This window comes from Maylandia zebra, linkage group LG19 (assembly GCF_041146795.1).
Source record: "Maylandia zebra isolate NMK-2024a linkage group LG19, Mzebra_GT3a, whole genome shotgun sequence".
Classification (NCBI taxonomy): domain Eukaryota; kingdom Metazoa; phylum Chordata; class Actinopteri; order Cichliformes; family Cichlidae; genus Maylandia; species Maylandia zebra.
This window is the reverse complement of record NC_135185.1, coordinates 2587195-2600410: the sequence shown is the minus strand read 5'-3', so window position 1 is coordinate 2600410 and position 13216 is coordinate 2587195. Positions and strand designations below refer to the sequence as shown.

Below are 13216 nucleotides of genomic sequence, written 5' to 3'. Positions count from 1 at the left end.
TAAGGCCATCACAGAGCAGCTGTATTTGTACTGACATTAGATTACACACAGGTGCACTCTATTTAGTCATTAGCACTCATCAGGCAATGTCTATGTGCAACTGACTGCACTCAGACCAAAGGGGGCTGAATAAATTACGCACATCCCACTTTGCAGTTATTTATTTGTAAAAAATGTTTGGAATCATGTATGATTTTCGTTCCACTTCTCAAGTGTACACCACTTTGTATTGGTCTTTCATATGGAATTCCAATAAAATTGATTCATGTTTGTGGCTGTAATGTGACAAAATGTGGAAAAGTTCAAGGGGGCCAAATACTTTTGCAAGCCACTGTAGGAGGGCTGAGGCTTCCTCCTGGGCGTCGGGTCCCGCCGGGGGTCCAAGGGTTGTCCTTTGCTCCAGGCTGACTGGTGCGGAGCTCAGGGTGGAGGATGTGCTCCCGCTGGCGGCACACCCACTGCAGCAGTGGGCGCCGGTCTTTTGCCAGTTGGCAGAGGAGTGGCGGGCCTGTGCGAGGTAGCTGTGGGTTTGGGTTTCGCCTGACGTTTGGGGATGATGTCGCGCAAAGCTTCTGTCTGCTTCTTCCTCAGATTGAATCTAGTGAATGTCCGAATAACTTAGCCGCAGACACTGGTTAGTCCAGATATACAGCCCTGTCCCTATCCGGGACGCCAGAGAAGGTCAGTCACAGGTGCCTCTGCGCTACTACTGTCGAAGCCATCCCTCTGCCCAGGGAGAGCACTGCACAGCGGGACGCATGGATGATGTAATCCGTGGCAACTCTGACCTCGTTAAGAAGAGGTGCCAGCAGGCTTGTCATCAGGAACCAGAGATGGAGACTAACACCAACAGCGGCAGTTAAGTTAAGTTCAAGTCAGCAGACAACGGACCTAACTAGCAGCAGATAGCTAGCCCAACTCAGCAGAGGTGTTCTCAGCGAGGGGAAGAGCGTAAGAACTGAGAGACATCTGTGATGATAGGGGTTATATGTGCAGGTGGGGCTGTGTGCATGTCAACACAGGTCATCTGCCTTGAAGGAGTGAATAAAGGTTTCTTCGGCAGGATGTGCGAGGGCTATCCCATACTTATGTGTACTGAGTGAATAGACTGAAAGGGAACTGATTTATTTACCAGAGGGGAAAACAAGAGAAACAGAAAAGAATTATAATATTATTGAAATTGGATGATACGGTTACAAAAATCATATATTTTTTAAAATTCCATTTAATCCTTGACTCCTTTCTCAGTTTTTGTTTTGGAAAGAAGAAATAGTTTTTCTTTGTCGCTATCACATTTTTAAACTGCATTTGGTTACAATTTGAAAAACAAAGCTTGGAACAATCAAGTTATTGTTTGGTGTGTCACTGGATTACTTTAATGTTGAAACAATATTTTAAACCTGAGGATTCTAAGATAAGCTCTGAATCCTCTGCACTGCTGTCCCATTGATGCTGTGTAATTCTGTGCTTGTTGCACAGCATTACATAGCATTACATAGCTTCTATGATTTAAGCATGCAGCATTCCTAAGAAAGGTAAAATTGTTTCTTAGACATCTGGCTGCAGAGCTCCACTAACTGTGAGTTTAGAGAGCCTGAAATATTACCTAGATGAACCTGAACAGACAATCTGTGGAGTGGACAGAAGAGAAGGATGTGACAGGGTTTCTTTAATAGTCTAAGGAGCTTGGAAAGAAAAGGGTTTGGACATCTTTAGTAAGTAGCTCATTGGTCTGAACATGCTGTGTAAATCTTATATTATATTACATTACACAGCAAGCTCGTAGCACACCTAGCTTGCAGCAGCTAAGTTGTTTATGCTTTGTGGTTATCTCTGTGCAGGTAACCACTGGATTAACTTTAGTTATATCTGTTTTAGATCCATCAGTCTGGTCTCTGGGCCTGGACTTGCAGACCACAGGGAAACATCACACATCTATTAGCTGTCTGACAAATATTTGCACAATTTCCTTGAAATTCTTTAAATTTTTGTTTAATAAGTTTATATATTTGTTTATTTTAAATCTTAAAAGTGTTCAGAAAGGTGCGAGCAAGAACAATATTAAAAAGCTGTTTCTGCTCTGTACTTCCCTGGTTATTAGTAAAATTACTGATCACTGTTTTGATGAACAGTGAACACATGCTCTGATCAAATATTGATTAACTTTTTACAATTGTGGAAGAAGTACCTATCCTAAATCCAGGATGCCATCCAGGCCAAGGTAATCCCATCCAGAGTAAGCATCTAGTTAGATACCATTTTTCTGATACTAGAAGCAAAAACAAATTAGAGGTCATCAAGGTCAGTATGAGACATCTTTATGAGCTTCTTAAGACATTACTACAGTCTAACTAATTGGTGTGTGTGATCTGGCTCCATGGATAGATAAAGCTGGGTGTCATCTGCATGGCAGTGAAAATGTATGCTGTCTTTTTTTTTGTTTTGCCTGTCCCGTTTGGTTCTTTTGCCATCAGAATTATTGTCTAAAGGCCAAGAAAGATGCCCAACGGATTTACTTTACCAAATTGAACATCCCAGCCTTTGCCGTAATGGTTTATTTGATTCACCTTTTATTGTTTATTTTATTTATTTTTTTATTTACACTTGCTAGATACGGGACAGACTTGAATGAGGAAAAGAAAAGGGAGAAAGGAAGAGGGGGGGGAAAAAACAGCGGAGAAGACAGACGGGGATAAAGGGCAAAAAAACCAAAAAATTAAATAAGCAGACAAAAAAAAAAATACATACAATACAATAACCTAGATCACCTGAGAAAGAAAAAAGAAAAACAGCAGAAGAAAAGGAGAGCAATACAATAAACAACATCACGATGATATATGGGAATATGACAGTAAATACTAAATATTAAACATTATTGTGCAGCACGTAATATCAACAGCGCACAGTGTGCTTTGAGGTAGGAGCCAAAAAGGGTGTAGCTTGTGTGTGTGATCACCCGTGTGTACACCTGTGAGCATGGACGCGCTTGTTTTTAAAAGGTTCCTTCATGTAATGATCTGCTAGAGGAGGTGTGTGTGTGTGTGTGGGGGGGGGGGCACAGCCCCGTCCACCAGGGCATGAAGCAGGTATGGAGGAGATCAAAACTCCAGACATCCAGAGGCCCTCAGAACACAAGAGACCAAGGAAGACCAACACAGGGGCAGCTGCGCCACTATCCCAGAAAGAGCTGAGGAGAGCCCCAGATGAGGGGTCACTCAGCAGCCGCGGAGCAGAAGCCAGGAGGGGGGGGTTGCAGTGACGTGCCCGTGAGCTCCGCCGGCAGCCAGCTGTGCCAGAGTGACCGAGCCCCAGGCCGAGAGGCCGAGGGCACCCAACCCCCGAAGTGGCCAAAGCGAGCCCCAGGCTCCAGGCCCCGACAAGCAGCCACCAAGGAGTGAGCCGGTGTGTACCCGGGCGCCCATCCCCGGACACAAAGAACCACCAAAGCACCGATGTCTGAGGGCGTCTGCCACTGGCAGGGGAAGTGGTGGGGGGAGATAGGCCTCCATACCTTAGAGGGCCTGAGATGTCCCCAGAGAGGTGGCGTCTGATACCCAACCTGACATATAGACACAGACATACAGGCACACACAGATACAAACATCCATTCCCACCCTTATGCTCTCATATGCAATTACTCAACACTCACCCAACGTGGAGACAGACATAGAGAGACACTGTACACACAATCACACTCCCCAAGCGTACTCTAAGAACCGGGTCTAGGTACCTTTGCCCCTGGAGGGGGAAACTGCACCCAGACCCAGGTGGTGTTACCCTTTTCCCTGAAGTGGGGAAAAGCAGACCGCCCCGACTCCGCAGCAGCAGGGAGGCCCCACACTCCAGACCCCAGTCGGACGGCCAACTCCTCCTCCTGGCCCCCCGCTCCAGCAGGTCGCAGAGAACGGGGGTGAGAGAAGACTCCAAACCTCCCTCCACCCGCTCATATGTAGTGCTGATGCATGTGTGTTCTAAGGTGCATTTAAAACCCAGGAGGGCATGGAGCTACCTGCCAGAGAGCAGCAGGTAAGCGCATAGCCCCTCCTGATAGCCCTCAGTGTCTACGTGTATTTAAAATTGAGAGGTGGGCAATGACGCCAGGGGTGAGGTGTACACCCTGATGGTCTTTTGGAGTCCGTGTAGCGTGCCCACCCCCAAGATCCTATATGTATGTGTTATGAGAGTGTGAATAATGTGAATGTCTAAGTTGTGAGATAAAATTGAGGCACAAGAAGCCAGAAGGGGACAGAGGGGGGGGCCCTGCATGTGTGGGTGGTTACCAGGTCAGTAACCCACGTCCGTCAGCACAGACCCTCCCTTAGCCCCGCTGCATGCAGCCACAAGGAAACCGTCACCTAAGAGCCCCTAATAGGCCATGACCGCTACCCCGGGTTGAGCCCCCCAAGGAAGATGCTACTGGGGAACCCCCCGACGCCCTAAGCCTGTCCCTACCCCCACACCAATCACTACAGCGAAGGTGGGACCAAACTATGACCCCCCACCCCCACTAGGTGATGGAGCTAATCAAAGGAGCCCAGAGCAATTGATCTGATGTGGTGGTAGAGGCTGTATCGAGACTAATGTAATCTAATAGATAATTTCTATATTGGTTAGAATTAAGATTATTTTTGTTTTTTCCAGTTCATGAGGACTGTTTTCTTGGCTATGCATACGGCAGTGAAAACCATATGGGCTATATTCTTATCTGTAGTGACATTATCTAAGCTGCCCAACAAACACACTAAAGGGGAAGTTGGAATGTTACATTCCAGACACTTTGGCTATGTTCACACTGCAGGCGAAAGCGCATCAAATCCGATTTTTTTGACCCTATGCGACCCATATCCGATCATGGTATGACAGTGTGACCGGCACAAATCCGATATTTTCAAATCCGATCTGGGTCACTTTCGTATGTGGTACTGAATCCGATACATATCCGATGTTTCAGAAAGCGACTGCTGTGTAAATGGTCAAGTCGCATTAAATCCGTTTTTTACGTCACTGACACAAGACAGACGCCAATTATCACCGCCGGAGAAGCGCTCGATAAGACATCGCGAACGCATTTTATTGTAGTGTGAACGAGCAGACAAAAAAAATCAGATTTGATCAAAAAATCGGAATTGAGCATTAAGACTTGCGGTGTGAACGTAGCCTTTGATAAGTCTTCACATATCTCGCGCCAAAACTTCTGAACTGGTGGTATGCTATGCCTTCTAATGATACTGCCATAGGGATATCAAGAACCCAGTGGAACTCCATAATTAAATTTAGCGTGTGAAAAGGACTCTCCATTTCCTGACGTGTTCGGGTCAAATCAGACCGATTTACAAATTTAAAAACTCCTAAATATTGTGTTTTACATCCAATTGCCTAAAGGCCTTATGACATCCTCCACACTATGCACTTGAACATATTAAAGTGATGAGCACTTCTTTCGTTGAATTTTGAGTGTTTTAATCAATTTTGTTACATCTGTGGTGTTCAAAAGTGACCGTCATAGAAAATGAATGGGAATCCATCATCATTTATTTATATAGCACTTTAAAAAGTGCTGTACAATACAAATATAAATATAGTAATAAAATAACAGAAATCAGACATAGCATCAAAATTAATAAAAATGTCAGTTACCCACAGAGTTAAAGGCCAGGGAATAAAAATAGTTTTTTAATAAGGACTTAAAAACTGTCACTGATGTAGCCCGTCTAATATGGAGAGGAAGGTTGTTCCAAAGCATCGGCGCTGCAAAAGAGAACACTCTGTCTCCTCTAAGTTTCAGCCGTGACTTTGGGACCAAAAGCAACAACTGCTCAGCTAGAGCTGGGCGATAGAACGATAACGATATGTATCGCGATATAACTTTTACTCGATAGAGAAATTAAGCTATCGCGATAGACCTCGCCACTCTTGTCCTCTTAAAAAAAAAAAAAAAAAAAAAAAAAAAGGTCAGCCGATCCAAATTCAGTAGCGCAGAGCCGAACCAATCACAGCCGCAGCGTCACGTCGTGTGACTTGTTACGTACAGCACAAGTGCCAAGCCGCACGTGTGTTTGTTTGGGAAGCAGCCAGCGGGTAATGGAGGAAATGAGTGTGCCGACTAGAAAAATCAACCGAGCGTGACCGAAGAGAAAACAGATGATGGTTCCAACGCCGGAGAGATTGTCGAACGGAAGAGCCATAGAAGTTCCGTAGTGTGAAGGTATTTCGGCTATTTCAAGTCTGACAAAAAACAGAGTAGCGTGCACTGTAAATTGTGCCGAAAGCAAGTCTGGAAATACAATAAACTGGTGCATGCGTCACACTGTGCGCCACGTTATTGTTTCGGTGAAATGAATTTCTACAATACTGTTAATTCTACTCTCTGCAGTGTTTAAATGCTTACATATACACACAGTTACTGTCCCTCCACACTTACGACTCGGTTCTGCTTCTATGCCCCAGCTTTGTTTACTTTTTCCCACCGAGGCTTCTAGACTTCTGATTGGCCAACATTTCTGCACGGTTAGGAATCTAGCTCCACCTGCTGCTTTGGCATGTTCATAGCAGCGTTTTCCTTCATTTCTGCCTTTATGTGTGGACGGGATTATTTTTTAAAACGAAAACGGAAAATCTCCGTTTTCAAAAATACCCGTGTACGTGTGGACGTAGCCTCAGTCTCTGACTGGAAGCGCTAATTCGTCATTCGGCTTTTGTCAGACTAAAGTAACTGTTAAAACTGTTTGAAAAGCTAAGCTATACAACAAGGAGAGATTGAGAATTTCCTTTTAGTTCTCAGTTTATTTGATATTGACAAAAGTTAGTCAGTTTTGTCTGTTCTTCTGTAAAACAAACTAAGATTTATTTTTAGAATTAATACTTTGTTTCTAAGTGGAATTGACAATTTAGTCTGTTTCATTTGTTCTATTTTGAAACTTAAACGCTTTAGCGGCTGCCTTTTGTGTAGTTTGCAATATTTGCCTTTATTTATCTGAAAAAGTCTCATGTTCCTTAAGTACATCTACCCTGTTGAACTTATTATGGGAAATAAATATTTAAAAACAAGCTGCTGATTATTTCACATTTTACTTGTGAGCAATGGCACATTTAAATCTTACAAATATAGTTATTTGGCTTATATCGTGATAGATATCGTTATCGCCTGAAATGAAAAAAACATATCGTGATATGAAAAAATCTCATATCGCCCAGCTCTATGCTCAGCTGATCAAAGAGAACGAATGAGAACTTGGGGCTTCAACAAGTCAGACAAATAAACAGGTGCCAGACCATTTAGAGATTTAAAAACCAATAAAAGGACTTTAAAACAGATCCTAAATTCAATTGGAAGCCAATGTAGAGAGGCCAAAATCGGAGTGATGTGGTCAAATTTCCTTTTGCCAGTTAAAAATCGTGCCGCAGCATTTTGCACTAGTTGCAAGCGTGACAAAGTGCCCTGCCCAACCCCTATTAAAAGTGTGGAAATAAAAGAAATTATTTTACTGCTACAATATATTCTTTATCATTAACATTGCATTGATAATATAACCTACAGCATTGATATAGCATCAAGATGTTTATTAAAGATACTGGCATTGGATTAACCTTTTATTACAGGTGCAGCCATAATCACTTTATACACACATTGCATATTTGTGCTCATTCAGAGATGATGCTCAGTCTATTAAAGGTTTCAAGCTTTGTGAAGCGCTATGTCTTCACAATATATTGTGTAGGTGACTTGGAGCAATAGAAGGATAAACAGCATTCATGCTTACAGACATATGATTTAAACATAGGCCAGGCCGAAGGCCTGGTATTCATTTAGCTTCTAACTGCATTTTAGTTTGCTTAGTGACAGATGACAGAAGATGAGTCAAGAAGAGGACAAGCCCAGAGGGACCGTCTGTGTCTGAACCTAATTGCCTTGTATGGAAGATGTGACTTCTTTGTCTAATTTTAGCGGTTTAAGATTGACCATTTACTGAAACTGATGCATATTATGTTAATTTGTGACGCAGAAGGGGTTGAACCCTGACATGAATAAAACCATTCTGAATTGAGCTGTTCGGTGAAGATCGATGCTGGTGTTGCTGTATACATCTTCCCACGCGTGTACTCAATAAATCATTGTTTGACTGCACTCTTCTGGGCCTCTGTTGGTTTGTTCCATTGCTCAATATTTTCGAATTCGGGACAAAAGAGAATTGCAATAATCTAAATGTGAGGTAATAAAGGCATGAATAACACTTTCCAAGTCACGCTTGGAAAGAAAGGGCTTAACCTTCATTAAACGTCTGAGGTGATAGAATGCTGATTTTACCACCCCGTTTACGTGGTCATGAAAGGTAAGTGATCAACAGTATCAAACGCTGCACTGAGGTTTAGCACAATAAGCACAAAGATGAGTCCACTGTCAGAGGCCATAAGAAGATCATTTGTAACCTTCACCAAAGCTGTTTCTGTGCTGTGATGGGCTCTGAAACGTGGATGAAATCCGTCTTAGAAGGTATTAAATGCTGCACTTTGTTTAAACGCAAAAGAAAGAATAACAAACGACTCTGTGCTATACTGCCATTAGAAAAAAGCATGTTGTTTTTACTGCTAGTAGTTTACATAATAATAATAATAATAATAACCAACAACAACAACTTATAAACTTATAAAGTGCTTTCAGACAAAGTGCTATACAGCTATTTGAAAATAAAGAGATAAATAAATAAAAGTGATGCATAGCAATACAAGTTAAAAACACAAATTAACAAGTTAAAAACATAATAAAAGTTAAAAACGATAAAAAAAACAAAAAACAAAACTAAAAGGCAAAGAATTAAGACATGTAGGATAGGGTGAACAAGTGGGTCTTCAACTTAGCTTTGAAAACCTCCACAGAGCATGCCTGCCTAATATCTTGAGGAAGGTTGTTCCACAAAAATGGGGCATGAAAAGAAAAATCATGTTCCCCGATAGTTTTTTTTTTCTGGCTCTAGGAACCTTTAAAACGGCAGAATCCTGGGATCGGAGAGTACGAGATGGAACATAAGGGTGCAAAAGATCAGAAAGGTATGAAGGTGCCAAACCATTTAAAGCCTTGTAGGTGGTTCATTTTTAAGCAGCAACCATCAGCTGGCTGAAGTTTTAGCTGCTGAGGATAGAGAACATAAGCTACGTATACAAACTATTGACAGAGGAGGATCCTACCCTATCACGTCTACAGCTGTGCTCAGCTCAGGGTCTAGCAGCAGAGAGAAGGCAATGGGCTCCCACAGGTTGTCACTGGCTATGATCTTGACCCTCTCCAGACCACTCTTATCCAGAGTGTATCGCAGCAGCTGGTGCAGACAGTCACAGTCATAGAAGGAGATTGACAGCAGAGAAGACGGATTCACAGCTAGCACAATTCAGAATTTGTCTATACAATGTTTGCTGCTTTCCACATAAAACTTTTATATCCAGAACTAGTTTCTCAAGAAACTGGTGGCATTAAAGATGCTTTTGTAGAGACTTGATGCAATAGGAGGGATAAACTACTGACTACAGTTAACATTTCAGTGATTCTGTCCATGTTTGGGACAATTTATTATAAATCAAGCAATCAAGGCTTTATTCACCACATGCAGGGTGCCCTGCAGTGAAATGGGACGCCCCCCCCCCCCGACCATACACACACAACACAGACATCACATGGGGAAACAGGTCCGAGATCGGTAGCGTTACAGAAAAACATTGAAATATACACTACAATGGGAAAGTACAAAAGGAAAAAAAGAGACCTCTACTCATGCTGGGCTCCGGGAAGGACAGCATGAGAACAAGAAACAAAAAAACTCCTCTGCACAAAAAAGCACATAAATGTCCACAGCACAACATTATGTAACACGTGACAAGCCACAGGGATGGGTAGGGGGTGAGGAGTAATCCGAAGCAAACACAGCAGCCATCCTGCCCAGCGCTACCATTCCAGCGCGGGCTCAGACCCGCCGTGTTCCCCAGGAGGGAACAACCATCGAAGGCGTTTGGAAAGGGAGGGGTGATGAGTGTGTGCATATCAGTGTATGTGTATGCATGTCCATAGTTCAGCTGAGACAGTGTCCTTCGCCTGCCAGGCTAAGTAAACAGTCTTCCAGCCAACCCAGGTGGCCTAGCATGGAATGGGAAGGAACAGTCTAAACACAGTCGTTATCAGGGAGTTTTTGTTCGGCTCCAGCCTTGAGCCCACAGCTGGCGCCGAAGGGATAGCCGCAATAAATGGTGATTTTTCTTTTATGCGAGCAACTCATGAGAATTTCAAAGCTGCTCTTTAACACACACTGGTCTCTCAATCTCCTGTTGGAGAGCCGCGAGCCTCTCCATGATGTTATCAAACTTGCGCTCCGTGGTCTTGTCATTCTTGTGCTCTGATAGCCGATTCTGAGAACTCACGACTAGGGATGGTTACCGGTATCCGGTGCCATGATGGCACCGGTTCTGACATAAACGGTAGTAACCAGACCGAAAAGCAGCGCACATTTCGGTGCTTTATTTCGGTGCTTTTTTTTTCCCTGAGCTGTGATACACTTTAGATTCTAGCCAATCATTTTACGTTTCCGAGGATAGTAGGCGGGCCCAGGTACGTACGTTCTTTTAGAGCAGAGCTACAGATTAAAAATGCCCAAGGCGAAGCGGTCAAAAGTCTGGCTGTACTTCACAGCAAAATATGCAAACTCAGCAGCCTGCAAGTGCTTTAAGCTGATACTGTGATACTGTCAAAGGAAGTAACACCTCATATCCGATGAAACACCTGGCGACGCATAGCGGGTTTTTTTAAAAGCCGAGAAATGCACCGTATTTGATAGCTTGCTGCGAGACCTCACACCGTGCACATCTACTGCGGGTGTGGCGCCTGTTATCGGACCCGGAGTTAGCAACATCCCCCAAAAACTCGAAGAGGAGAGTCCTGGCCCCTAGCCCTGCCAGTGTAGCAGAAATGATGACGGATGATGATGCAGCAGCAGCCGTTCTTCTCTGTGTGAGTAGCTTAATGTTGTTCGTGTGTAATTTACGTTGAGTAGGCTGACCTAATGCAGTAAAGTGAACTAGCAAACACCATCATAGCTACATGCGGCTGTCTTCTTGTTTGATGGCAGATACTCCCTTCACCCTGGCCAAAAAGGCTAAAATGACTATAGAAAAAGTGGAAAACAGTTAAACATGAGAGGTTTTTGGACAAAGTTTGTGTTTTTTTCCATTGATTAAGCACTGCTTCCATCCAAGAGCGATACCATATATGCCCCATAGCTGCAGAAAAGGCTAACATTGTTATCTTTTTACAAAAAACAAAAACAGCTGAACATGAGAGGTTTTTCGACCAATTTTGTGTTCTCGATTCTTTAAGCACCGGTTTGAGCACCGTTTAAGCACCAGCACCGTTTCAAAAGTACCAGTTTGGCACCGGTATCGGATAAAACCTAAACGATACCCATCCCTACTCACGACTGCAGTGAGCTGCTCCACGATGTAATCCAACTTTCCCTCAGAGATGTTATTCTGAGTGATCTTCTCCTTGATGTAATCCAATATATGCTCAGAGGTAGAGCTGGGCAATAGAACGATAACGATATGTATCGCGATATAACTTTTTCTCGATAGAAAAATTAAAATATCGCGATAGACCTCGCCGCTCTTGTCCTCTTACAAAAAAAGAACAGCCAATCCAAATTAAGTAGCACAGAGCCGAACCAATCACAGCCGCAGCGTCACGTCACGTCACATGTGTATTTGTTTGGGAAGCAGCCAGCCACCGTACCGCCCGGGTAATGGAGGAAATGAGTGTGCCGACTAGAAAAATCAACCAAGCGTGACACACACATACGACTCGGTTCTGCTTCTATGCCCCAGCTTTGTTTACTTTTTCCCACCGAGGCTTCTAGACTTCTGATTGGCCAACATTTCTGCACGGTTAGGAATCTAGCGCCACCTGCTGCTTTGGCATGTTCATAGCAGCGTTTTCCTTCATTTCTGCCTTTATGTGTGGACGGGATTATTTTTTAAAACGAAAAATCTCCGTTTTCAAAAATACCCGTGTACGTGTGGACGTAGCCTCAGTCTCTGACTGGAAGCGCTAATTCGTCATTCGGCTTTTGTCAGACTAAAGTAACTGTTAAAACTGTTTGAAAAGCTCAGCTATACAACAAGGAGAGATTGAGAATTTCCTTTTAGTTCTCAGTTTATTTGATATTGACAAAAGTTAGTCAGTGTTGTCTGTTCTTCTGTAAAACAAACTAAGATTTATTTTTAGAATTAATATTTTGTTTCTAAGTGGAATTGACAATTTAGTAGTCTGTTTCGTTTGTTCTATTTTGAAACTTAAACGCTTTAGCGGCTGCCTTTTATGGAACGCCAGGACTGGCATAATGAATTAATTAAATACACCATTAAATAATTAATTAAATGTGACAATAATTAATAAAATTGGAATTAATTAATTAAATAAATAGTTATGACACATGTGATTAATTAATTATTGACACATTTGATTAATTAATTATTGACACATTTAATTAATTAATTATTGACACATTTAATTAATTATTGACACATTTAATTAATTATTTAATGATATATTTATTTATTTCATTTTGGCAGTCCTGGCGCCTGGCTCTCATCTTGAAATAATTTTATCTGTCAGCCTCACCCATCAAACTCAGGGGGCGGGGTTAACGCTGATCGAGTCAAAACCATTGCTTTGGCCTGGTGGCCATTGTTTCTAGCACACAACAACCGGCATGTGGAAGCTAACAGAACTGAACTTTGAAAAACCCTGTTTGTGTGTCACCAAATACCGTTTTAATATTTTTGTAGCCGAGCATGTAGTGGTTTAATCTTCATGTGTCTGGTCGGTTTGTCAAGATACAGCCTCTTTGCAAAAGTGTTTCGATGATTTCGGAGATGTCTGCCCAGTCTCACGGCAAAGCGTGGGATAGACCCGCTTGCCTCGCAAGCAATCCCACCGACAAAGCGCAGGCCCCGGTACACAGCTGTAATAACCCCCGCTGACTTCTTTTACTGAGGTTATATTTATCTGTGTTTTATTTCCTGATGTTCTTATGTGTCCTACGTGTTTCAGTCGCCAATTCTGAATTATAACTAACATTAAAAACATGTTTAAGGAGGAGAAAGTGCAAATAAATCTGTTTAACATCTGATCTTTGGGTTTTTGTTCAGTAATCAGCGTCATCTGTGTATAAACGCATAA

General features: G+C 42.7%; 1 protein-coding gene across 2 annotated transcripts in view; it reads right to left on the bottom strand.

The window, feature by feature from the left end:
* The window catches only part of galcb (galactosylceramidase b), a 46143-nt gene that overhangs the window by 25244 nt on the left and 7683 nt on the right, over positions 1–13216 (bottom strand). Inside the window, exon 7 of one of the 2 annotated variants that reach the window (XM_024806288.2) lies at positions 9184–9314. The exons of the other annotated variant lie outside the window; for it this stretch is intronic. Within the exon in view, the coding sequence (XP_024662056.1) occupies positions 9184–9314 (131 nt within the window). The remainder of the gene's footprint in view (positions 1–9183; positions 9315–13216) is intronic. 2 annotated transcript variants of the gene reach the window in all.